This window comes from Geotrypetes seraphini, chromosome 7 (assembly GCF_902459505.1).
Source record: "Geotrypetes seraphini chromosome 7, aGeoSer1.1, whole genome shotgun sequence".
In the NCBI taxonomy this organism is placed as follows: Eukaryota; Metazoa; Chordata; class Amphibia; order Gymnophiona; family Dermophiidae; genus Geotrypetes; species Geotrypetes seraphini.
In genome coordinates, this window is record NC_047090.1 from 189,040,947 (window position 1) to 189,065,497 (window position 24,551).

The window sequence follows — 24,551 nt, forward strand, 5'->3', positions numbered from 1 at the left end:
CAGGAGTTGTATTAAAACCTACACTAAAATATGACTTCTATCAGGCTGCTTCAGACACTTTTCTATCTCTTAAATTTGTTTTATTTTATTTTTAATTTTTTATCTTCTTTCATTCTTTCTATTTTCTATGTCTTTGATTTTGGGAAATGTATTATATGTTGTTATTATGTATTTTTAGTTTATCAGGTACTTCAGCTAGATTGTGAGCCTTCGGGAAAGATACGGTAGTTTTTCTCAAGTACCTAATTTCATTTTAGCTTGATACTTAGGTCAGTAAAATGCAGGAGCGGTAGATCAAATCTTAAATAAACATAAACATCCTAAATAAGGAGAGGAATAGCCTGAAAACCTGAGGAACTGGGTTCGATTCCCTCAGCAGCTTCTTGTGACTCTGGGCAAATCACATAGTACCTATATACAGTATAATACATAAACCGCTTTGATTGTAGTCAAAGAAAGGCAGTATATCAATCCCACCCCCTTCTCTCACTTAACCCTCCACTGCCCAGATACAAAGTTCCTGTATATAATATGTATTGTAAACTGCATTGATTGTAATCACAGAAACATAGAAATGATGGCACATAAAGGCCAAAAGGCCCATCCGCAGTAACCGTTATCTCTTCCTCTCTCTCTAAGAGATCCTCCCAAGTGCATATCCAACACTTGCTTGAATTCAGAAAGGCAGTAGATCAAATCCCACCCCCTTCTCTCACTTAACCCTCCATTGCCCCAACTACAATTTCAGTCCCTGTATATAATATGTAACTGCTTTGATTGTGACCACAGAAAGGAAGTAGATCAAATCCCACCTCCTTTAGTCACTTAGGTCCAAATTCTGTAAGCAGCGCCTAAAGTTAGACACCTATTTCAGAGGCGCCCAACTAGAGAGGCGCCTATCTAAATTGAAGAACAAGCTCAATTAAGCTTTTTAATCAGCACTAATTAAGACCTAGGCGCCTATCAAGAAAGCGCGATTCTGTAACAAGGCGCCTCTAAAAATGTAGGCGACCTTCAAAAAACAAATAGGCGCTATGCATGTTAGACGTGGGCGTGGCTACGTGTTAGGCGCCTTCTTACAGAATCACTGCTCTTAAGTGCTCGCATGGGCGCCTAACTTTTAGTTGTGCCTAGAGCTGGCCTTTTTAACGGGCGCCTCCAAAATAGGGGCCGCTCAGCGGGATTCAATAAACAGCACCCAATTGTGCTTGAATCGCGCCTCACTTTTGGCCGCTTCTTATAGAATTTGCCCTTTAACCCTCCAGTGCCCAAGGTACGATACTTAGATTGTAGAGAAATTAATCTGCATATAACTGCTTTGGTTCTATCACAAATCCATGACCCTTTCCTTATGTCATGATTTGCAAAGAATATTCATCGCATTAAATATTTTTTGATCCCTTTATTGCACTCTCAAAGGCCTATTCCTGAGCCAAGTTTTATTACTGTACACCCAGCCATGTATTTGCTCAGAGAAAACTAATGATTTTGTATGTGTGCTCCTTTAGGGAGCAGAATAGCGGCTTCATTACCAGAGCCAGAGCCAGGGACAGTTAACAGCAGCGTGATTTACACTTTCTAACCCATGTTCATTTCAATGAAGAAATCAAGATACTTCTTTCTTCATCAGGAACCAGGCTAACGCTCAAAGAGAATGGGTCCTCCGTGAACTGCTGAACTCACAGGGACTTAATGATCCATCCCCAAAAGTTACCATTTCACTGCATCTAGGACCTGTATCTGACAACAGTAAAATTATCCACTCCCTCCTCTTCGGAAACTCCCAGAAGCAAACCTTACCGTCAACACCGCCCTTCCAATCCGAACCACGCCAAAATCATTAAGGTCCACATATTTCATGGCATACACGTGAAAACCAGAGGTTGCCAGGGCTGCAGCGGCCAGTGCGGTCAGTTTAAGTGTCCTTCTAGCCATGGTAGAAACACTGATATGCAAGAGAGACAACAAAAGAGAAAGCTAAGGGGAATCATAAACTGGCTGAAGGACCATAACACAGAAGAATGATGACAAATAAAGGCCAAGTGGCCCATCCAGTCTGCCCATCCACAGCATCCACTATCGCCTCCTCTCCCTAAGAGAACCCATGTGCCTGTCCTTTCTTGAATTCACAGTCTTTGTCTCCACCACCTCTACCAGGAGATGATTCCACGCATTTACTACTCTTTCTGTAATTAAACGTTGCCCAACATCCTCAGGGTGGAGAAGAGTTTGAAAGGGTAAATCAAGAGACAACTGTAGGCCCCCTCCCACCACAGTAGCTCCCAGTACATATTAGGTCAAATCTCCCTTTTCATGCAACCTGGGTGTCAAAAAGGCTACTCCCCCATCTAATGCAGGGCATGTGATCATCACTCTTCTTCACCTCCTCATCTTGCTCAAATAGTGCTGACCTCCACCATAGCCCAGTCTGCAGGAGAATAGAGCCGACAAAGCCAGCATTTTTAACCCACTCCTCCTGTCACTAGGCTCTTCCATCACCTGTGCTGATCATCATAGGAGGGAGAAGCTGGATGCCATTCCCTCTGGCCCCATTCTCCTGCTAGGTGGCAAAGAAAATAGGTTTGGCGAGAGCACCGGGACCAAATTTTGAGCTAAAAACAAATATGACAAAGAGAAAAAAGTAAGGCCTGAGGAATAAAGTTGAAAAGCAAGGAGGAAGACAATTTGTCCCACAAACACCAACTATAGGGAGCGACCTTACCAACGTTCACCCCTGCTGATCTGCCCTAGTTACTTACATTGCGCTGCTGCTAAGACTTTAGATACACATCTGTTTTTACTGTTAATACATCGACAGCATAACCTCTAAAGTTGCTGCATTTCAATTATTCAATGACTGCTCTATTCAACTATTTTAGCTTTTTTTCTGCTTCAAAAACAATAGATTCTTACCTGGATAATCTTGTTACTCTTAATATACATAGGAATCTGTACATTAGGTGCTCTGACCTGCTCTGTTTGGTTTTATTATTTTCAAGTCTTTTTACTCCGTTTCAGAAGGCTTTGGTGCCAGAGGACTCCCAGGAAAAAGCAGGTTGGCTAATCAGGTACAGCTGGGAGTTGCCCTACAAGCTGCAGTCTGCCCTTGCGGAGTCTGCGCTCTCTCCCAAGCAGAGTAGCCACAAATATGGGGGTCCTCTGGCTCCAAAACCTCCTGAAAATGAAGTAAAAAAAGATCCCAAAATAATAAAAACCAAACAGATCAGAAAACCTAATGTACGGACTCCTGTATATATGCAACAGAAGCCACAGTAGTAATTCTCCCATGACAAATGCACCAAACTGGAGAAAATATTTCTTCAGAATAGCAGGGTTTAAAAACGGTTTGGATAATTTCCTAAAAGAGAAGTCTGTAGGTCATTATTGAGATGGCTTGGGGAAATCCACTACTTATTTCTAGGATAAGCAGCATAAAATCTGTTTTCCTATTTGGGATCTAGCTAGACTAGTTTAGACAGTTACATTAATAAAGCTGAACTGACCTACAATGCTTTTAGAAAACTCATAAAAACCACCTTATTCGACAGATATATCACCTAAACAGAATCTCACCAAACACTCTGTTCTTTTCACTTTCCCAATATGCCCTCTGAAATCCTAATCGAACACTATTTGTAATTTCAGGATCTTTCTTCTAATATGTCCCCTCTGAATCTCTAAACAAACTGTATACAGTATTGTAATTTTCGCTGTTTTTGAAATTCGCAACCTTTCTTTACAGGTCCTCTCTGAAATTCTTAGCACACAGTATATTTTGTAATTGCGCTTTCTTAAAGTCTCTGTACTCTGTACTCCTTCTACATATTGTAAATCGCTGAATGTCCAGCTCTTTTGAATGTAAACCTCCTAGAAGTCGCAAGATTGTGGTGGTATAGAAGAATAAAGTTATTATTATTATTATTATTACTTGGGACCTGGGGTGGCCATTGTTGGAAACAGGATACTGGGATTGAAGGACCTTAGATCTGTCCCAGTTTGGCAATTATGTTCTTAATTCCTATGGATTTTGGTGCATTTGCCGCAGAATTGCTACTTTGGCTTTGTAAAAGAGCCCTTAGTCTTAATACTACAAGTTTTTTCAATTGGATTTATCAACATTAGCATCTGTGACACTGTATTAAAATGGTTTTCCTCCTTTTTAGAAAAAGAACGCAGAGTGTACTACTGGGGTCTAACATATCACAACCCAAACCACTTAAATACGACATACCTCAAGGTGCATTGCTATCACCACTGCTTTTTAACTTGTACATTAGACCAGTATTCAACATCGCTTCAAAATACAGTATTAAGATTCACTCCTTTGCAGATGATATCCAGCTCTACCTCCCACTCGGAATGAAACGTGATGCATAAATAAAAAAACTAAAAGACTGCCTATCTGAATTCAAAAACTAGATGACTGCAAATAAGCTACAACTAAATGCATCCAAAACCGAACTTCTCTGGATTCACAAGAAAAACTGTGCTCACCCACATCCTTCCTTCTCCTGGGATAATGCAACCTTCATAGCAGAAGACGAAGTCTGCAGCCTGGGAGTTATACTTGACTCTGACCTGTCGCTTATGCATGTCTCCCAAGTTGTATCAACCTCTTTTTATTACCTACGCCAACTACAGAAAATTCAGGTATACTTCTCCGAAGCAGAATTTGCATAACTGATCTACGCCTTTGTCCTATCACGCATGGACTACTTCAATTCACTATTTGTGGGGCTATCTACAAAGAACCTATAATGATTACAACGTCTGAAAAATCTGAATATCCATGACCCCAGGAATGGCCGCTGTACACTGGCTGCCCATATGGAACTGCTGCATCTTCAATGCGCTGACTTTTGTCCTCAAATTCTTTAGCAAAATGGTCCCAGCCTACATGTCAGGAAAACTATCAACCTATATTCCTAATCGATCTCTACAATCATAATGCAAAAGAAGATTTGCTATTCCGTAAGCACGAGCCCTTCTGCTAAAAACTGCCCACAAACGTGTTTACTCTCTTTTTATTCAGACTATGGAATGAAATTCCGACAATCATTAAAATCACTGACAGGATTATTAAACTTCAGGAGAGCAGTAAAAACCCATCTTTTTACTTAATTAAGACCCACAAGGATAACTCCTAACCCTAAACCAACTTTAACTAGATCTCCTACATGCTATCTCAGAAACCCTCCCCAATGACTTATAAAGAATAGTTACAACTGACTTGCAACTGAAATAAGACCCAACTTAAATGTTAGATTTCTCACACTGGGTATAGAAACTGTTCTACCACCATAAGAAGTCTGTGCCTCTACTGTTAAAATTGACCTATCTTTAATTGAAGTCCTCACTCCACCTATCCTATCGTTAACTCATACTGTACCTATATTGTATTATTCATTTATTTTGATTTGTATCCCAACCTCCCAGAAAGCTCAGAATGGGTTACAGGAGAACATAGATAGATCCAAACAAATGGTGGGAGAACTTATCTTCCAAACAACCTATATGTCTTATTCTTATTTGTAGTCCTTACACCAACTATTGTATTACTAATTTATATTATATCTGTAAACTTGTAACCCGTTCTGGGCTCTTTTGGGAGGACGGTCTAAAAAATTGAATGAATGAATAAATAAATGAAATAATAGATGACAGCAGATAATCTAATCTAATCTAATCCTTAGGTTTGTATACCGCATCATCTCCACGTTCGTAGAGCTCGACGCGGTTTACAGTAGGAGAAATAGGAAGGAACTACAACAGAGGGTTAGAGGTAGAAGTGTGAAGAAAATTTAGAGGACTTGGGATGCCAAGATATAAGAGTTTCCTTGATTCCTAAGTTGGAGGGAGACTTACATTTTTTGAGAAAAGCCAGGCTTTCAGATGTTTGCGGAAAACTTGGAGAGAGCTCAAGTTCCGAAGAGGGGAGGTAAGGTTGTTCCAGAGCTCAGTGATTTTGAAGTGGAGGGAGGTCCCTAGCTTTCCTGTGTGGGAAATGCCTTTTAGCGAGGGGAAGGATAGTTTTAATTTGTGGGAGGATCTGGTGGTATTAGGGTTTGAGGAATTCCAAGAAAGAGGGATAAAGGGAAGGAGGATACCATATAGGATTTTGAAAGATAAAGACTCATACAGTCCGTCCAGTCTGCTCAATAAGATAAACTCATAGAATATTTATTTATTTTAAAAGTTTCTATACCATCTAATTCCTAGGCGGTTTACAAATGTGCATATACATAATAGCTAAAAGAGCACAAGAAAGGAACAAAACATCAAAAATTTAAATGCATAGTAATTCCTTAAACAGGACAAATCAGACCCTATAAAAAAGCATTGACAAACAATTGTGTTTTGAGGAGCTTCCTAAAAGTTCCTCTATCAGCGCATTTTCTCAACTGCCGTGCATATAATATACTAATCTTTAAGCCCGTTACATTAATGGGTGCTAGAATACTTATCTGTCTGTCTTTCTTTCTTTCTACCTCCTGCTGTATTTCTCTCTCCCTGGCCCCCTTTCTCTGTCTGCCTTTCTGTCCCGCTTCCTGCCCCTGTGTCTATCTTCCTTTCTTTCTGTCTCCCTCCCTCCCACTGTCTGTCTGTCTTTCTTTCTATCTATCTGTTTCGCTCCCTGCTCCCTATGTAACATTTCCCTGTACAGCAACATTTCTCCCACCCCACTTTCCTGTGCAGTAGCAGCATTCCCTCCCCCTCCATTCCCTGTGCAGCAGCATTTCCCTCCCCCATCCCACTTCCCTGTGCAGCAATAGCAGCAGTATTTCCCTCCCCGTCCATTTCTCTGAGCAGCAGCAGGAGCGGTATTTACCTTCCCCTCCAGGTCCCTGTGCAGCAGCAGCATTTCCCCTAACCCCCCCCCCCTTCCCTTCCGGTCTGGCCTACCATCGCACTCACTGTGGTCAAGGAGATCTCTCTCCTCCAGATTAGACACACTGGCTGCTTCATCAAAACTGTTCGTTGCCGCTATGCTTCATTCACTGAAAGAGAGGGCACAGCAGGAAAAACGGCACAACCGGTAGAAGTTTATTTTTAAGTTTAAAGGTGCCGCCATGGCTCCTCTCAGGATCGCTGCCTGCGTCGTAAGCCTTCTCCGACGCAGGTGCTGCTCGTGAGAGGAGCCGCCGCAGCACCTTTAATCTTAAAAATAAACTTCTACCGGTAGTGCCGTTTTTCCTGGATGAAGGTCTGGAGCACCAATTCTGTGCATGTGACCGCCGCCAGCACTCCCAATGACCTCCTCGCAGTCCAATGCAGGCAGCCATAGCGATGTTTCTCTGGCAGTGGGTGAGTGAGTGAGGGTGGGAGGGGGGAGTCGTGCGTGTTTGCTGCCTCTGTCAACTGGCCACTGCCACAGCCAAGCGCGCATGCGCACTCCTACCTGTGGGAACCTACAGCTCACGGAAAACGGAAGCATGCAGGTAAGAGTGCGCATGCGCGCTTAGAGTTTTATTATATTAGATGATACAATATATGCACATTTAATCTATCCTTGCCATTTCAGGGCACAGAATCTGCCAGATACTGTCATAGTTTTCAACTATTGGAGTTGCCTTTGAAGCCCTCTCCAGCCCAACCAGACCTGTTTAGCCCCAATCAAGATATAAAGTCTGCCCGGCCTGGGCCTTACATTCCAACTACTGAATTTTCTGTATAAACCAAAGTTTAGAATTATATTTGTGACCACAGGATTGTGTGGAAGTATTCTTGGTTGGCTTTGTCACTTTTTCACAGTTTTGAGCTATAGGTTAAAACAGTATATAAAATGTATTTATCACAAATGAATAGAAATGGGACACCATACTCCTGACACCCCTTCTCTGCTTTTGTGATCTTTAGTACAATTATAGGATGTATCTGTAATATTACAGCAGATTTTTCTCAGCCATGTTTATTTAAAGTACACGAAAATCGCTGATAAAATGGGACGGAGCAAATTAACCTTTTTAAATGCAATAGCACGATTCCCTTGCTCACCTCCTGCCCGGATATGGAAAGTGCTGAAGAGGCTGCTTCTAGCAGTGTGTCAGATGGAAACGGGACTGGCTACGGTCTTCCTAGCTCAGCGCTGTACATTTCACAGGCAATCAGAACAAAGCAGAGCAAAGACTCAGCATTCCCACAGAGATATCCCTCCAAATGAGTACGGCGTGCAAAAGATCCTACAGCCATTTCCTACCTCAGCTATGGAACCGATTACCCACGCAGATCAGGTCGCTAGACTCACTAATGACCTTCCTCTTCCGCCAATCGGGCCATTAAAAACTGCCTCCTCAATAGAATTCTCCTAGGACTCTTCGCTATGACCAGTCTGCTCTCTAGAATAAGCTCCGTTATTGTCTACTGTAACCTATTTGTTGTCATGACTAGTCTGTTTTCAAACGATTGTGAATGTCTACTTGTAACCCATTCTGAGCTCCTGGGAGAACGGGATAGAAATTGAAATAAATAAATCGAAGGTCCCTGCTCAGAAGAGCTTACAATCTCATTTGGATAGCCCGGTGGAACCTATAGGGCAGGGGAAGGGAACTCCGTTCCTCGAGAGCCGTATTCCAGTTGGGTTTTCAGAATTTCCCCAATGAATATGCATTGAAAGCAGTGCATGCAAATAGATCTCATGCATATTCATTGGGGGAAATCCTGAAAACCTGACTGGAATACGGCTCTCGAGGACCGGAGTTCCCTACCCCTGCTATAGGGGTTGGGGAGTTTCTTGCAGGGGGAATAATAGGGGGGGGGGGCAGAGTAGGTCATTTTACGCTGAATGGGAGGTGGAGTTGATCTGCAATGGAGCCCGCGTCATTCGTTGTGTCATGACGTCATAAAGCCGCAAGAGAACTGACGTTGCAAGGCGGGAAACTTCGAAAAAGGTGCCAGATAAAAAAAAAAAAAAGGGGGGGGCCCCAGAGGGCATGAAGGAAGGTGGCATAAAAGTACTCGTAGAGCATTTCCACTCACACTTGGAGGGGGAAGAGTATCGGTTGCAACGGGGGTGGGTCAACCCGCAGGTGCAAAGGTGGCCGGGCCGTCGTTATTACCGGTCCTACTGTACAGCAGCGGGGAAAGAAGAAGCATAACTAATTCACCAGTCACCTCGGTGGCTCCAGTTGCGAGGTGACCCGGGCCTTTCATTCCAGTTCAAGCCGTTCGGCCGGGGCTGCCGCCAGGCCCGACCGTCGCTTCCGCCAGCGGACTACGACTCCCGGGACGCCTCGCGCCACCGAGCATGCGCACCGGGCGCCGCCTCGCGCGGCGAGAGACGTTGGCCGCGCGGCGTGACGTCAGGCCGCGGCTCTCTGAGGTGTAAGGAGGAGGAAGATGGCGCTGACGAGGTGAGTGCGAGCCTTGCTGGCGGGGGCGGGAGGCTCGTAGGCTGGGTCTCCGCTCCATTACCTTAGGAAGAGATTTGGCCTTAAAAGAGTCAGCAGACCAGAGAGGAAAGTTGAGGGGGGGGGGGGACCACCTTCTGTAGGTATACGCATGGGAAAGCCTCGAAGACCACAGAGGAAACGCAGTTTGTAGATGTATGAGTTGGGGGGAGGGGTTAGCTAATGCTGGTGCATTCCATCTTCTTTTATATAAACAATCCAGACAGCCCCGTGACCTGCTAGAACAGGGGTGTCAAAGTCCCTCATCGGTCGGGTTTTCAGGATTTCCCCAATGACTATGCATGAGACCTATTAGCATGCAATGAAAGCAGGGCATGCAAATAGATCTCATGCATATTCATTGGGGAAATCCTGAAAACCCGACTGATGAGGGACTTTGACACCCCTGTGCTAGAACAAAGTACCAGGTCCAAAACGTGATGTATCGCCTTAGTTATAACAATTTAAAGCCATGTACAATAAAAAAAAAAAACAACAAAATTTATAAAGTAGAAATAGAACGCCATTCATAAAACGGGACAGAACTTCTCATTCATAGCAAAGAACATAAATGATTATTTAAAAACAAGATACTGCAAAATTTGTACCCACAATCATCTAGTCCAGTGATTCCCAACCCTGTCCTGGAGGAACACCAGGCCAATCGGGTTTTCAGGCTAGCCCTAATGAATATGCATGAGAGAGATTTGCATATGATGGAAGTGATAGGCATGCAAATTTGCTTCATGCATATTCATTAGGGCTAGCCTGAAAACCCAATTGGCCTGGTGTTCCTCCAGGACAGGGTTGGGAACCACTGATCTAGTCAACCAGCTACCTAAAAGACATTGCAATATATTGCACAGCGGGATCATTAAAGCATCAAAATGTTTATCAAAAATCAAAACAATAAACAACCTCTTCCTCTAAGTTCCCCAAACTCATCCCCCAAGTATGATATGAGTTGAAGTAAACCATCAAGGAATGTTTTGGCTATTATAACCTCCCATGACTAGTAATCTAAATCAAAAGGCCTCCTTCCAAGAACCTTTTCCAACCCTATCTCCCCTTCCCCCCCCCCCCAGATTGGTCAGGAGACAGCAAATGTTGCTGTATACACATCCCAAATCCAGTTGGTTAAGAACTAAACTGTGAGCCCTTGAAGATAAATTTTGAACATATCTTTTCCCAAGTCATCCAAAATTATTTTTTTTCCTATGGTGGCTTGATTTAGCATCTTTAACTTCTGATGTCATCAAAGCACAGGAAGCATTCCTCCAGTGCCAAAACGAAAGAATATTTGCTTTAATCCAATATTGTAACAAGCATTGTATCCCCACTGTCCCAGGAACAATCTCCCACCTTTCCTAATTGAAGCAAATGCCCAACGTATATCTCAACAAAAATCCCAAAGAAGAGAATGGAGCAGCCTGCTTTAATAAGTATTCCAAATACCTGTGTACCTCTTTCCAAAATTGTTGCACTGTAGGACATAACCTGTGTTACATGTAATATACATAATGGAGGATAAAACTCAACCAGCTTTATATGCTTAAACATGTTTTACTATTTGGGATCTAGCTAGGTACCTGGGACCTGGGTTGACCACTGTTGGAAACAGGATACTGGGCTTGATGTACCTTCGGTATGTCCCAGTATGGCAATTCTTATGTTCTTAAGCTCTGTGTAAAACTCAAAAGTGACATTCTACAAATAAGACATGAAAGCATTCAATATCTGAAGGCAATATTCAAGTACCTAACTCCATTGACAACAATCAGGCCAAAGATTCAAAATCAGAAAGTGGAGTGAATTCAATTCAAGATTTATGAATAGTAAAGTACCATTAGAATAAACCCTCTATGTTCACTCCTTTATTTTAATATTTATACACCACTTATAGACTAAATGGTTTACATTCAGATACTCAAGTATTTCTCCCTATCTGTCTCAGTGGGCTCACAATCTGACTAGCATATCTGGGGCAATGAAGTGTTAATTGACTTGCCCAGGGTCACAAGGAGTAACACTGGGCTCGAACCTGCAACCTCAGGATGCTGAGACTGCAGCCCTAACTTTCATTTTTGCCCTGCACTATGTAGGAGCCCTTACATCTGTTCAGCTGTTTACTGCTGATTCCAGCTGTTATCCATCAGGTTATTTATGTTTTAACTCACATTAGGACCTCTGAGGAAGGAGTGTTTCTTTGAAGCACAGACCGTGTCGGGTCCGGGTTCATCAATCCTTTCGGATACAAACTGTTTTATGATTATATTTTTATATATATTGTTTGTGACTTTTCATTAAAGACTTGGTATCTTGTACATCATCACTGCAGTTTTTTCCTTTGCCCTAACCACTAGGCCCCTTACCCATTCCAAAGAATGAAAAGTCACTTTCTCCAATCCTGGAGTAAAGTCTAAATTGCCTGCTATAGATAAAATTTTTAAAAAATCACATTTGCTATATTGAATGTTCCAGAGGGACAACAGAATCTCCAGGCTAATTGTAAGGGGTACAATAACACATGACCTCTAAAACAATGTGGAAGGGATCTGGTGTTTGCCTGAAGCACATAATTCAAATGTAAGGGATAGAACACAGCTTTTTCAAAGTACAAATGAGTACTGTATAATCATCGAGCTCCAGAAGCCAATCCTTAGCATTCCTTAATAAACAAGCCAGATTATAATAATGAATATTAGGAATTCCAGTTCTCCATTACCAGGTCCTGTAAAGTCTAGCAAGTCCCATTTTATGTTTTTCCCTCCCCAGAGAAATATTTTAATTTATGTATTCACACTTTCTATGTATGCTGCTACAACTGTACAAGCCAGAACTGAGCGGTTTGCAATATAAATTTATTTTATTTTAGGTAATGTAATGTAATGTATTTATTTATTTTTAAAATTTCTATACCATCTAATTCCTAAGCGGTTTACAATACAGTCAAACCTCGTTTTGCGAGAAATGCGGTTTGCGAGTGTTTTGCAAGACGAGCAAAACATTCTCGCAAATCTTGTCTCACAAATTGAGCATTGACTCGATTTGCGAGCACCCCCCCCCTCCCGAACCGGCATCGCTCTCTCCCCCTCCCCCCCACCCGCATGAACCGGCACCCCCACCTGCGTGAACCTGCACCTCTTGCCTGAACAGCATTCAATCTTGCCCCCCATCTGGCACCGGCACGCAGCCCACAGGACATGCCGGTAAAAGAAGTTCCTGCCTCTTGCCTGGGCCTTGAACATCTGCGCATTCTCAAGGCCTTCTGGTTTACAGTTAGGTACTCAAGCATTGCTGGGTGGGCTCACAATCTATCTAAAGTACCAAGTTCATTATTTATTTATTTAAAATATTCATATCCCGCAGAACCAAGAATCTATGCGGGTTACAAAAGAAAACACATATAGAAGAATGCCACAATGAAAGCAGAATAATTATGCATATCAATGGGGTATTTTTCTCATGTTTTTCACTAAACATCTTGAAGAGAAAAAAATAAGGAGAACACCTTGTAAAATAGGGAAGGGCTTCCTCCTTAATCTGGCATCTATTTGCAGTGAACTGTTACTCCTTCATATGCCCTTGTGTGCAAAGGATTTACTGTAATGTATTATTCATTTGCTCATTTTTCTTCCATGTTAAACTCCATTAGAGAAAATGTTTATCTTGAGTGTTTCTAAAGTACTAATCTATTGATTCTGGATTTTTTTTTTTTTTGTTATATTGTACTTTTATATGAAAACAGAGCAGTATTCAGCCCCATTAATTTACTTACGGCCTCTTTTACAAAGCCGTGCGGCAACAGCCCCGAAGCCTTTTAAATCTCTATGGGCTTCGGGGCCATTAGCGCAGCACAGCCGCTAGTGCGGCTTTGTAAAAGAGGCCATTAATCTGCAGACCTAAACTTAGGGCTCCTTTTACTAAGCTGCGCTAGCATTTTTAGCGTGCGCTGCAGATTAGCGCGTGCTAACCCCACGCTATATGCCAAAAACTAACACCAGATCAATGGTGGCATTAGCATTTAGCGCGCACGGCAATTTATTGTGCGCTAAGCGTGTGCTAAAACCGCTAGTGCAGCTTAGTAAAAGGAGCCCTTAGCTTCCTTGACTTTCATACCCTGTGTGTGCCAGTTAAGACTGTACACATCTTGAATTTGCATGACCTTTCTTTTCTGTTTCCTGTATCTTTTGCATTATACGTATATTAAATTAATGATACTACTGTGTAAAGTTTGGAGGGCTTATTAAGAATCGTCTGATTTGTTGATTATAAAAATTCATCTTACTCCTGAAGTAGCATTGCTGCCACTTCAATTCAGTTATTTTGCTCTAGTCTTAACGTAGTTGAGAGAATGGAAATTGTAAGTTCGCCTGATGAAAATGAAGAATTAATTTAAAGAACAAAAATCAAATCATGACTTTGGTCTGTAGGTTTACTTTGCCTACATATTATAGTAAAATTATAAATGAAGGATTTGTATAAGTAATTGGATTCATCATCTCTGAAAAGAAGGTATATATTTCCCTTTTCCTTCATGTGAAAAATGGATAAAGTGCTGCTTAAGCGCCCAGTAATTGCCTGGCCAGTAGACGTTGCTATTATATAATGAGTGGGGCGGAATGGGCTTTGGTTGCTAACTCTGGCTTTTCCAGGCTCTACTAGTCTGGGGAGCTGGACCAGACTTTGTTTTAAACTAAACACTATTTTCCTGTTTCCAATGGATGTTAGGACTAGAAGATGTAAGATGCTTTGACATACAAGTTTTAGTAACATATGTTCTTCAAAAATGCAAGGTTTGAATCTGTGTACACCTCTCTGCTCTTCCTGCCTCTTATCTACTTGTATAGCTCTTAATTCTCTGGCAAAGGATGCCCAGGGATAGTTGTAGCTGCTGCTTTCTGCCAAAACATAGGTTAGCTGAGCAGGGAGAATTACAGATACACTCAAGTGCCAAATGCAAATGAAATGTGAGGAGTATCATATTACTTGTATCCTAGAGCAGTGGCTCCTATTCCTGGCCTGTGGAACCACCGGTCAGGTTTCCAGGATATCCATGATGAATATGTGTGAGAAATGTTATGTAAATTTATCTCAGGTTTAGGAAAGTGTAATAGTGGTTCTTCATGGATAGGATAATACAACCACACAAATGATGTAAGCCAACAGCATCAATCTCAGACTGTGCTTCAAAGCTTTTAAAATGCATTCCCTCCCCCTTTTTACAAAATCATGTTGGTAACAGCTCCGACGCTCATAGGAATTCTATGAGCGTCAGAGCTGTTACTGTTACAGCCAGAGCTAAAAATTGTGGTTTTATAAAAAAAAAAAAAGGGGGGGGGGAGGATTGTGAAGATTTTGGGAGCTGATGAGAGACTGAACGTCAGGATTCAATGTTGGTAATATTTGTCAAATAGTTTGAAATGAAAGTATTTATTTTAAGATTTTGATGTATCTTTGAGATCACATGATGCCAGATTCTTTTGAAGCATAAATAGAATGTAGTCCATCAAATTTGTTTTGAATCTTTTCATCATTACAAATGATTTTATTTTTTTGGCATTCCAAAATAGTACAGAGGCCACCTATTTGATGGAATGAGGAAGTATTTTTGAGGAGAAAACCTGATTTATTTCTAAACTAAATTATATCTTAAGTTTGTATACCACATCATCTCCATAAAGATACAGCTCGACACGGTTTACAGGTAATTCAATAAATGAGGGAAGGACATAATAAGAAATTAGAGGTTAAGAGGAGGATAGCTAGCTTTACATTTTAAATAGATAGCTTTACGTTTTGGAGAAAAGCCAGGTGTTCAGATGCTTTCAGAATAATTGGAATGAGCTTAGGTTCCGCAGCGGGGCAGGGAGGTTATTCCAAAGCTCAGTGAATTTGAAGAAAAGGGATTTCCCTAATTTACCTGCATACATGACACCTTTTAACGAGGGGAAAGATAGTTTGAGTATGTGGGTGGATCTGGTAGTGTCAGATCTCGAAGAATTCCAGGATAGTGGGATTAGGGGAGGAAGAATGCCATGTAGGATCTTGAAAATTAGGCAGGTACATTTAAAGTGAATCCTAGAAATCACCGGAAGCCAGTGAAGTTTTGACAGAAGCGGAGAAACATGATCGAATTTGCTTTTTGCGAAGATCAACCTAGCCGCAGTGGCAGTGTTCTGGATCCGCTGAAGTCTTTGAAGATTTCTGTTGATGAAACTTCTACAACTCATTTTTTGAAGCAGTGGTTAGGAGTTTTCTTTCAGCATTTGATGTTGAAGAAATAAATATAACTCTTGTAGAGTAATATTTCCTCTTTCAGATGGCACTAGGTAGAAAAACATTCAGGCAGACTACTACTACTACTACATATCACTAGACTCTCTTTTATAATTGACCCTGAAAATTGTCAAATATCAGCCCTTGTGTCAAAGGTGCAAAATTTGAAGGAATATTCTGATGCAGCTATTCATACTGAATTGCTGCACATTTGACAGTGCAATGTCCAGTGCAAGGACAATCTATGATTAAAAGATCTGAAGTCTGCATCTTTTGCTCTGGAGCTACAACAGCTGATAAACTGGTCAAAATCTGTCACAACAAACTCCAACATTTTAGGCACACTTTGAGCAGACATTTTAAGTGGGCTTTTGCATCCCTGATGATCATACTACTAGCATAGGTGAAAGTAGCATAAAATGTTGTGCTGGACTGCCAGAAATTAGTATTTTTCATCAATTATTGTCAGCTTTATGAGCAGCTAAAAATGCTTTTTTTAATATTTTATGGAATGACCCAAAATGCTTTCGAACAACATAAGATTTTAATAGTCTTCTAAATCTAATATATGAAGACTCTGATTTCAAGAGAGCAGTCTATACATACGGAAAACCTTTTTTATAAAATCACCCCTCTCCCTAGAAAAGTAAAGATAAAGCACACAATTCCTAATACTCAGAAGTAGAATGACAGTAAAAAGAGTACTCATGATCTCTCTAAAACAGGGGTGTCAAACTCAATCACATAAGGGGCCGAAATCTGAAAAAAAGACTATGTTGCCGGACAAATTTTTTATTAAGATAATTAGAGGTCCTTTTATTAAGGTATGCTAACCGATTTAGCATGCGCTAAATGCGCACCTTAATAAAAGGACCCCTATGTGACTAAGACTTAGTAGAAGTATAGGGTTACAACGTCTCCAACCACATGCCGGCTCTGTGGTGTAAACAAAATAAATAAAAGACTTTTCCTCTCTCTGTTAGGTCCTAGTTCACACTCGCTGTCTAACACCAGCTCTGACGATACATATTTCAAATCTGACATTGTAATCACAAAACAGAAAATAAAATTATTTTTCTACCTTTTGTTGGTCACAGGCTCTGGTTGTCTTCAGATAACTAGCTTACCAGGGTTTCGTACCCATTTGTCTTTTTCCTCTTTCTCGGTGCTAACCATCCATCTTCCATCTCTGTCCTCCCCTTCCATTTCCCTCCCCTCCCCTGGAGGTCTGGCATCTTTCCTTTTTTTCATCTCCATCCCCGCAGCTGCAGCGATGGACCCCACCATCCCCAACTCCACCATCTCTCCTTTTCTCAACTATCCTTTCATCCAGCATCTTTCGCTCCTCCCCCACCACCCCAGGGTCCACCATCTCTCCCTTTCTCTTTCCAACTACCCTTCTATCCAGTATCTCTATCCCCCCCACACCATCCCTTGTGTCCAACTTCTCTCCCTTTCTGTTCCTTCCTTCCCTCCATCCCATTGCCACCATCTCTCTCCCCTGTTTTATTTCTTCCCCACACCCCTCCCCTCAGTCCAGCATTTGCACATCTGGACCCCTTCTTCTCTCGCTCTGGGTTCTTCTACACCAGGGCCTGCCCCCCTGTCCCGAAGGCCTGCATGTTTTCCGCTTCTTCCCAGTCTCATCTTCAGATTGGGACCGCCGTTCCTACCCTCCCTCCATCCCGGCTTCCTGGTCTCTTCAAAGCAGCCTGCTAAGGATCGCTGGCCGGCTGTAGTGAACCTCGCAGACCATTGACCTCAGTAGCATGTTCCCTCTGCCGTGGTCCCGCCCCTCATCTGACGTACGGGATCGCGTCAGAGGGAATGTGCTACCGAGATTGACAGTGGCCTGCGAGGTTTGCTACAGCCGGCCGGCGATCCTCAGCAAGCTGTTTTGAAGAGGAGACCAGGCAAAGGCAGGCACTCGTGAAAAGCAGCAGCAGCAGTTCTTGTCAGCAGGCCAGATTAAAGTAAAAAAGGTAAATGTCTGGCGGGCCAACTTTTAATGCACCACAGGCCAAATTCGGCTCTCAGGCCAGAGTTTCACATGCTCTGCTCTAGCTGCTAAGCGTTTTGTTGTACCGCCAATTTAATCACATGGGACTTACCATGAGTTGTAGCTAAAAAGCAAAAAAATATTCCATTCGACTGCCATTCCAAAATCTTTTTTATAAGGGCACAAATTAAGAAAATTCTTGAAATTTTTGAATTGAGCACTTGAGCCAGTGTCCCTGAAGAGAGCTAGAAGTGGCAAGAGATGAGTTGAATTTATATCAGTGCAGGAGAATTGGTAATGGTTTGGGTTCAGAGGCTTTAGGCAGGAGTCTGGGAAGACAAAAGAGAGCAAAAGACTAAAGTAGTATGTCACACTATCAAGCATGGCTAACTTTGAGGTGAATTTCTACATTTATGATGACGGCATTGTTTTTAGGAAGACTCTTTTTTTATAATTGACTATGAAAATTGACAAATTTTAGCCCCGTGTCAAAAAATGCCAAATTTGAAGGAATGCAACTATTCATGTAAAAATGCAGCAAATTTGAGAGTGTAGTGTCCGATGCAAGGATAACCTATGATAAAAATCTGAAGTCTGTATTTACTCTTGCTCTGGAGACTGAAGAGGTTCGCTGCAAGAGTCCTTCACATGCTGACTCCAAAGAATGACACAGAAGTATAATGTATTTCCAGTCAGATAATATTTTATTTGAGCAGAGTATAGAAAATTATAACAGCAGAAACATGCTAACAAAATATATTGTCTCAATGGAATTACATCGGAGAGATAGATATCACAGATAGGTGCCAGGCAAAAATAACTAGTTGTGAAAAAGGTATCTCTTTCTTGTTAAATGGTTGTTTCTTTAATGTTTACTGTATTTCCCCATGTATAGGCTGCGGCCTGTACATGGGTTTTACAATCCCCTGCAGTGGCTGGCTGCAGCTTCCTTATATGGGGTGGCCAATCTAAAGACATCGTATAGGCCGCCCCATGGCTGTTTTAGGTTTTAAAACGCTTAGATAAGCTGCGGCAAGTAACATGGGGCGGCTTATCTATGAGTTTTAAAACCTAAATCTGCATTTCCTGCAGCCTATACATGGGGAAATGTGGTAATGTTGTTATAGACCAGTGTTCTTCAACCTTTTGACACCTATAGACCAGAGGAAATAGAATAATTATTTTGTGGACCGGCAGTTGAAGAACAATGGGCTAAGTCGTGGGCCAGACCCTGCCCATCTCCACCCCAGACCCCACCCCCATAATAGTACTAATTGTAACACCATTTTTTCCATTCATTTTTCATATATACACACCACATAATGGTTAGCCACAAAATTAAACTACACAAAGCACACTGTATGCTTCTCAATACTCATTCCTACCAGAACACAGTTAATCCCATGCAAATACGGGACCAAAAACTAAAAGTACTAATATATATACAAACAAACCCTAAGATGCAAGACTCTGCATGCAGTACAACCTCAGAGGAAAAGAAACATAAGCATTGCCTCTGCTGGGTCAGACCAAGGGTCCATTGTGTCCAGCAGTCCGCTCCTGTGGCGGCCCCCCAGGCCCATGACCTGTAAGTGCTCCTTTACCCAAGACGTTTATTCCCTATTCATTTAATATCCCGTATTGTAGCCCTCTATCTATATCTTGCAATCCCCTTTTCCTTCAGGAAGTCATCCAATCCCTTTTTGAAACCCAATATGCATTTTTTCCTGAACAGACAGCAGATGTAAATCAATCACTAAATTGAAAAATAAAATCATTCCCCCTACCATTGTTTCCTCCCTCCCTCCATGCTGTGCCTTGCCTTCCGGCCTGCCTCCCGGTGTTATCTTTGGGCCGGCTCTCTCTTCCTCAGTTCTGCAGTGCACAAAGCCGTGGGCAGCAACTCCTCGCACGTCCCACACCTCATCTAGAAACCTTCCCTCTGACGTTGCGATGTTGGAGAGAAGGCGCCCATGGCTTGTGCACTGCAGCATTGAGGAAGAGGGAGTTGGCCCAAAGACAATGCCACATTGATTGCACCATGGACCGGCAGCTGAAGAGCACTGCCTGGGGCCCAATGCACGTGCCAGCCCTGTGGACCAGCAGGAAATTTCTGCGGATCGGCACCAGTCAACGGACCAGTGGTTGAAGAACACTATTATAAACTGTAAACTAAACTAAACTTTGTATACCAAGTCATCATTCTGAGAAGGCTCAACTCGGTTTACAGCAATTAAATAAACAGGGAATGATTTACAAATGATAAATAGAAGATAATAGCAAAATTTCAGAAGAATTAATTTTCAAAATATTTGCTAAATAGAGCAGTTTTTAAAGATTTACGGAAAAATTGAAATGAACTGGAACTCCTTAAAAAAAAAAGAGGGAGATCATTCTAGAGTTGAGAGAGTTTAAAGACCAAAGATTGACTGAAGAGCTTGACTCCTTTAATCCAGTGTTTTTCAACCTTTTTACACCTATGGACCAGCATCGGTCCATGGACCGGAGGTTGAAGAACACTGGGCTAAGTTGTGGGCCAGACCCCGCCCATCTCTACCCAATCTCCACCCCAGACCCCGCCCCCATAATAGTACTAATTGTAACACCATTTTTTCCATTCATTTTTCACAGATACACAATATAATCTTATTAACAACACATAATGGTTAACCACAAAATTAAACTACACAAAGCACACTGACAGCAGATGTAAATTCTCAAAATGGACATAATTCAACCACTAAATTAAAAAATAAAATCATTCCCCCTACCTTTGTTGTCTCCCTCCCTCCATGCTATGCCTTACCTTCTGGCCTGCGCCTGCCTGGCCATTTTATGCCACCCCTGGTATTATCTTCAGGCTGGCTCCCTCTTCCTCACTGATGCAGTGCACAAAGCTGCGGGCAGCAGCTCTTTGCGCGTCCCGTGCCTCATCTGGAAGCCTTCCCTCTGACGTTGCAATGTCAGAGAAAAGGCTTCCGGTTCAGGTGCAGGATGCGTGTAGGAGCCGCTGCCCATGACTTTGTGCACTGAATCAGTGAGGAAGAAGGAGCTGGCTCAAAGATAAAGCCGCATCGATCGAACCGTGGATCGGTGGTTGAAGAACACTGTTTTGGGCCTGATGCACATGCTGGCCCTGTGGACCGGCACCGGTCCATGGATCGGTGGTTGAAGAACACTGTTTTGGGCCTGATACACGTGCTGGCCCTGTGGACCGGCAGGAAATTTCTGTGGACCGACACCGGTCCATGGATCGGTGGTTGAAGAACACTGCTTTAATCCCTTTTTTTTTTAGAAGGAAGGGAGAATTTAAATTGTTGGCTACCTCTTGCAAAGGAGAATCGGTAAACATTCCAAAATAAAGGAATAAGAGGATTAAAGATACCATGTAGAATTTTAAAAGAAATACAAGTGCATTTAAATTGAATTCTAAAATAAACTGGGAGCCAATGAAGAGTCTGAACTCTGAAGCAAAAGGGTCACCTGGTCAAATTTACATTTTCCAAAGATCAGTTTCGCAGCAGTATTCTGAATTAATTGTAATCTATGAAGACAAATTTTTGTAATGCCGAGGTAGATAACGTACTGTACAGGATCCAAGTTATATACAAATTCAACTTAAGACTGGTTAAAAATATGGAACTTGTTCTTAACCCGGGGACTGCCTGTACCATAAAAATATCAATACAGATACCACTGGAATAGATATTAGATAAAACTAATGAAGAAAACAGAAATGTAAGATGAAGATGTGAATATTATTTGAGAATATGGAAGAATCATTGCATTGTATATTAATTTGGTTTTTATCTGCAAATCTTGGCTTCTTATCCCAATCTCCTGCAGGGAACCTAGCTTTAAAAGACCATTGCATCTGTGTCTATTCCCTCCAGTAGTTTCTGAATTGCCCTCTAATTGTGTTCACATTTATACTGTAAATGGAACACTCGGTGAACCCCTCCCCCCCCCTAGTTCACACTTTAAATCCCTGGGGATTTTTTCTTTTCTCTAGTAAAATGGGCCAGGAGGGTCAAAATGCATGTGATTATCACAGAGCATTTTGAAAGCTGCCTACAACTAATTACTACAGTGTTCTCCCCAGGGCCTTACAGCCGGGCGCTGCGCCCGGCTGATTTAAATGACCGCCCAGCTAATCCTGCTGCTGCCGCCGATGCTCCTTCCCGGGCTGATTTGTCGCCAAAAATTTTGTTTGACGCCTGCCTTTTTTTTTTGCCAGCATGCTTTTACTTGCTTCGGGCCTTCCTCGTTGCCGGGACCTGCCTACTTTCTGTTTCCGCGAAGGCAGGACCCGGCAGCGAAGAAGGCCCGAAGCAAGTAAAAGCAGCAAGTTGTAAGCTTCCCTCCGGGGTTCTATCGTGTGCGTGCTGGCTTCCCTTCTCTCCCCCCCACCCCCGGGACGCTACTTCCGGTTTCGGAGGGAAGAAAAAATTTCTGGGGAGAACACTGTACTACCTGTGGTCAAATGGAAGCTGGGCATCATGAAATGTTTAGTTTGTTTCCTTTTTATACCAAGCCCTTATGGCTGGGTGCAGTGATCCCTCAGTGTAGTAGAAGGAGGTCTTTGGGCTGCCTTCCTTCCCTGGGTTATATTGGCTCCTTGATAAGCCTGACCTCGGTCAGCTTCCTTAAACTAGCTCTCCTGTGCTGCAGTGCTGTGATTTGACCATCTGTTTGACTTTTAACAATTAATCTGAAGGATATATGTTTGTTTTTTTTAACTGTGATTGCATTAAAGTAGGCAAAGTTGTATGTTTTAGTGATGCCGTGAAGGTGAGCAGGCCACTGCTTTTACAGCTTTCACACACTAAAATCTACCACCAGGCTGGTTTATTTATTGGGTGGAGATCACTTTCTTTTCTCTTCTTTCTTGGCAAAGGTTTGAGTAATAAAATTTGCCATAAATGTTTGTAGTTTCATTACTAACTTGGGCAGCTATAGATACAGAGGAGTAATGATTGTTTACCAGCTCTTCTGGAACACCATTAACTTGGCTGCGTGTCTGTATCTGACATTGAACGGAAAGCAAGCAGAATTATTATCAGCTGGGAAGGTTTCCCACAGAGCATGAAGACAACAGAAATCTGGCATGCTAGAGACAGGATGGGCAGTTTTGTGAATAACAGTTGTAAACCTACCCATCACTTGAGGGGGGGGCGGGACTTGGTACTTTTTTCTTTCTGGTCTTTGCAGCCGCATTTCTGAAGCCAGAACTCTGACTGCATGATTTGAGTCTGGCCATTGGATGTTGCCTTTCTTAAGGACCATAATGCAGTTTGTGTTCTTGTAGGTGGAGGGTCAGGCATCCAAATTAGTACTGGAGCTGGCAGGAGTGTTGCAGCATGACCAGTTGCACAGGAAAGCAATAACTTTTGTGGGTTTTCCTCCCCTCTTTGCTTTTTAAAATTGTAGTTCGTTTCTCTTTTCCCCCATTGTCATGTTTTATCTTAACACTTCCTTATTTTTCTTTTTATTGTAAACTGCTTAGACATTTTATGATAGGCGGGATATCAAGACTGAAATAAACTTGGAATCAGTGATCTTCATTAAGTGTTTTTCTTCCTGGGCTCGGTCTGCTGGGGGCTTCTCTTTGGGTCAAAGGCAGCCACTGGCCACTCCAATATAATGACAGCAGAGACAGAGCAAACAATCTGAAATGGTACATACTGTAGGTACTGTTGTGCTGTTCTGGCTGTCCCTGGTCAACCAGCTGGCCATTGTTGTTGCCGTGCATGGGTTCAGCCAAGGGAGATCTTGCCTCACCAATTTGCTTGTTTTCTTTGAAGGTGAGAACAAACATGTGGATAAAGGTGAGCCGGTTGATATCTACATTTTCAAAAAGCTTTTAATAAAGTTCCTCATGAGAGACTCCTGAGAAAATTAGAGAGCCATGGGATAGATGGCAAAGTTCAGTTGTGGATTAGGAATTGGTTATCGGATAGAAAACAGAGGGTAGGGTTAAATGGTCATTTTTCTCAATGGAGGAGAGTAAACAGTGGAGTGCCACCGGGATCTGTACTGGGACCGCTGCTATTTAACCTATTTATAAACAATCTGGAAATTGGAACAACAAGTGAGGTGATTAAATTTGCAGATGATACTAAACTGTTCAAAGTTGTTAAAACGCATGTGGATTGTGAAAAATTGCAGGCGGACCTTAGGAAATTGGAAGACTGGACGTCCAAATGGCAGATGAAATTTAATGTGGACAAATGCAAAGTGATGCACATTGGGAAGAATAACCTGAATCACAGTTTCCGGATGGTAGGGTCCACCTTGAGGATTAGCACCCAAGAAAAGGATCTGGGTATCATTGTACACAATACGATGAAACCTTCTGCCCAATGTGTGGTGGCGGCCAAAAAAAGCAAACAAGATGCTAGGAATTCTTAAAAAAGGGATGGTTGACAAGACTAAGAATGTTATAATGCCTCTGTATCGCTACTGTTTGCCTTGGATTGGTAGCATGGAATGTTGCTACTCTTTGGGGGTTTTTTGGCCAGGTACTAGGAACCTGAATTGGCCACAGTGAGAATGGGCTATTGGGCTTGATGGACTGTTGGTCTGACCCAGTAAGGCTATTCTTATGTTCTTATGGACCTTGCTGCTGAAAAGCAGGAGTTACTCCTGGTGGAATTCTGTGCAACTGTGCAGCCCAGAATTTGTGCGGAATTCTGCAAGGGTACAGAATTTAACAGCACTGCTCATTCTCTGTTCCCCTCTGGGACTCAGTTCATGTGGTAAGAAGAGGAGAAAGACCTCTGCACAGTGAGTCACTTCCTCCTCCTGTGCTTGCTCAGACCCGACTGTTTATGTGAAGCGTGATCCCGCGGTTCACATAAACACACTGATCCAAGTTGGCATTGAAG

General features: G+C 42.4%; 2 protein-coding genes across 13 annotated transcripts in view; one reads left to right on the forward strand and one right to left on the reverse strand.

The window, feature by feature from the left end:
* Nucleotides 1-9,328, reverse strand: part of ADCK1 (aarF domain containing kinase 1) — a 296,483-nt gene extending 287,155 nt beyond the window's left edge. For 5 of the 12 annotated variants that reach the window (XM_033952756.1, XM_033952762.1, XM_033952761.1 and 2 more), the window contains exons 1-3: nt 9,112-9,244; nt 2,500-2,612; nt 1,801-1,945 (exon numbers count right to left, since the gene is read on the reverse strand). In XM_033952756.1, the coding sequence (XP_033808647.1) occupies nt 1,801-1,945; nt 2,500-2,612; nt 9,112-9,150 (297 nt within the window). In that variant the 5' untranslated portion in view covers nt 9,151-9,244. Of the gene's footprint in view, nt 1-1,800; nt 1,946-2,383; nt 2,613-8,976 lie in introns of those variants that run through there. The other 7 variants (XM_033952759.1, XM_033952760.1, XM_033952758.1 and 4 more) reach the window with 7 other exon arrangements.
* Nucleotides 9,212-24,551, forward strand: part of SNW1 (SNW domain containing 1) — a 93,694-nt gene continuing 78,354 nt past the window's right edge. The window contains exon 1 of the mRNA XM_033952770.1: nt 9,212-9,350. Within this exon, the coding sequence (XP_033808661.1) occupies nt 9,337-9,350 (14 nt within the window). The 5' untranslated portion in view covers nt 9,212-9,336. The remainder of the gene's footprint in view (nt 9,351-24,551) is intronic.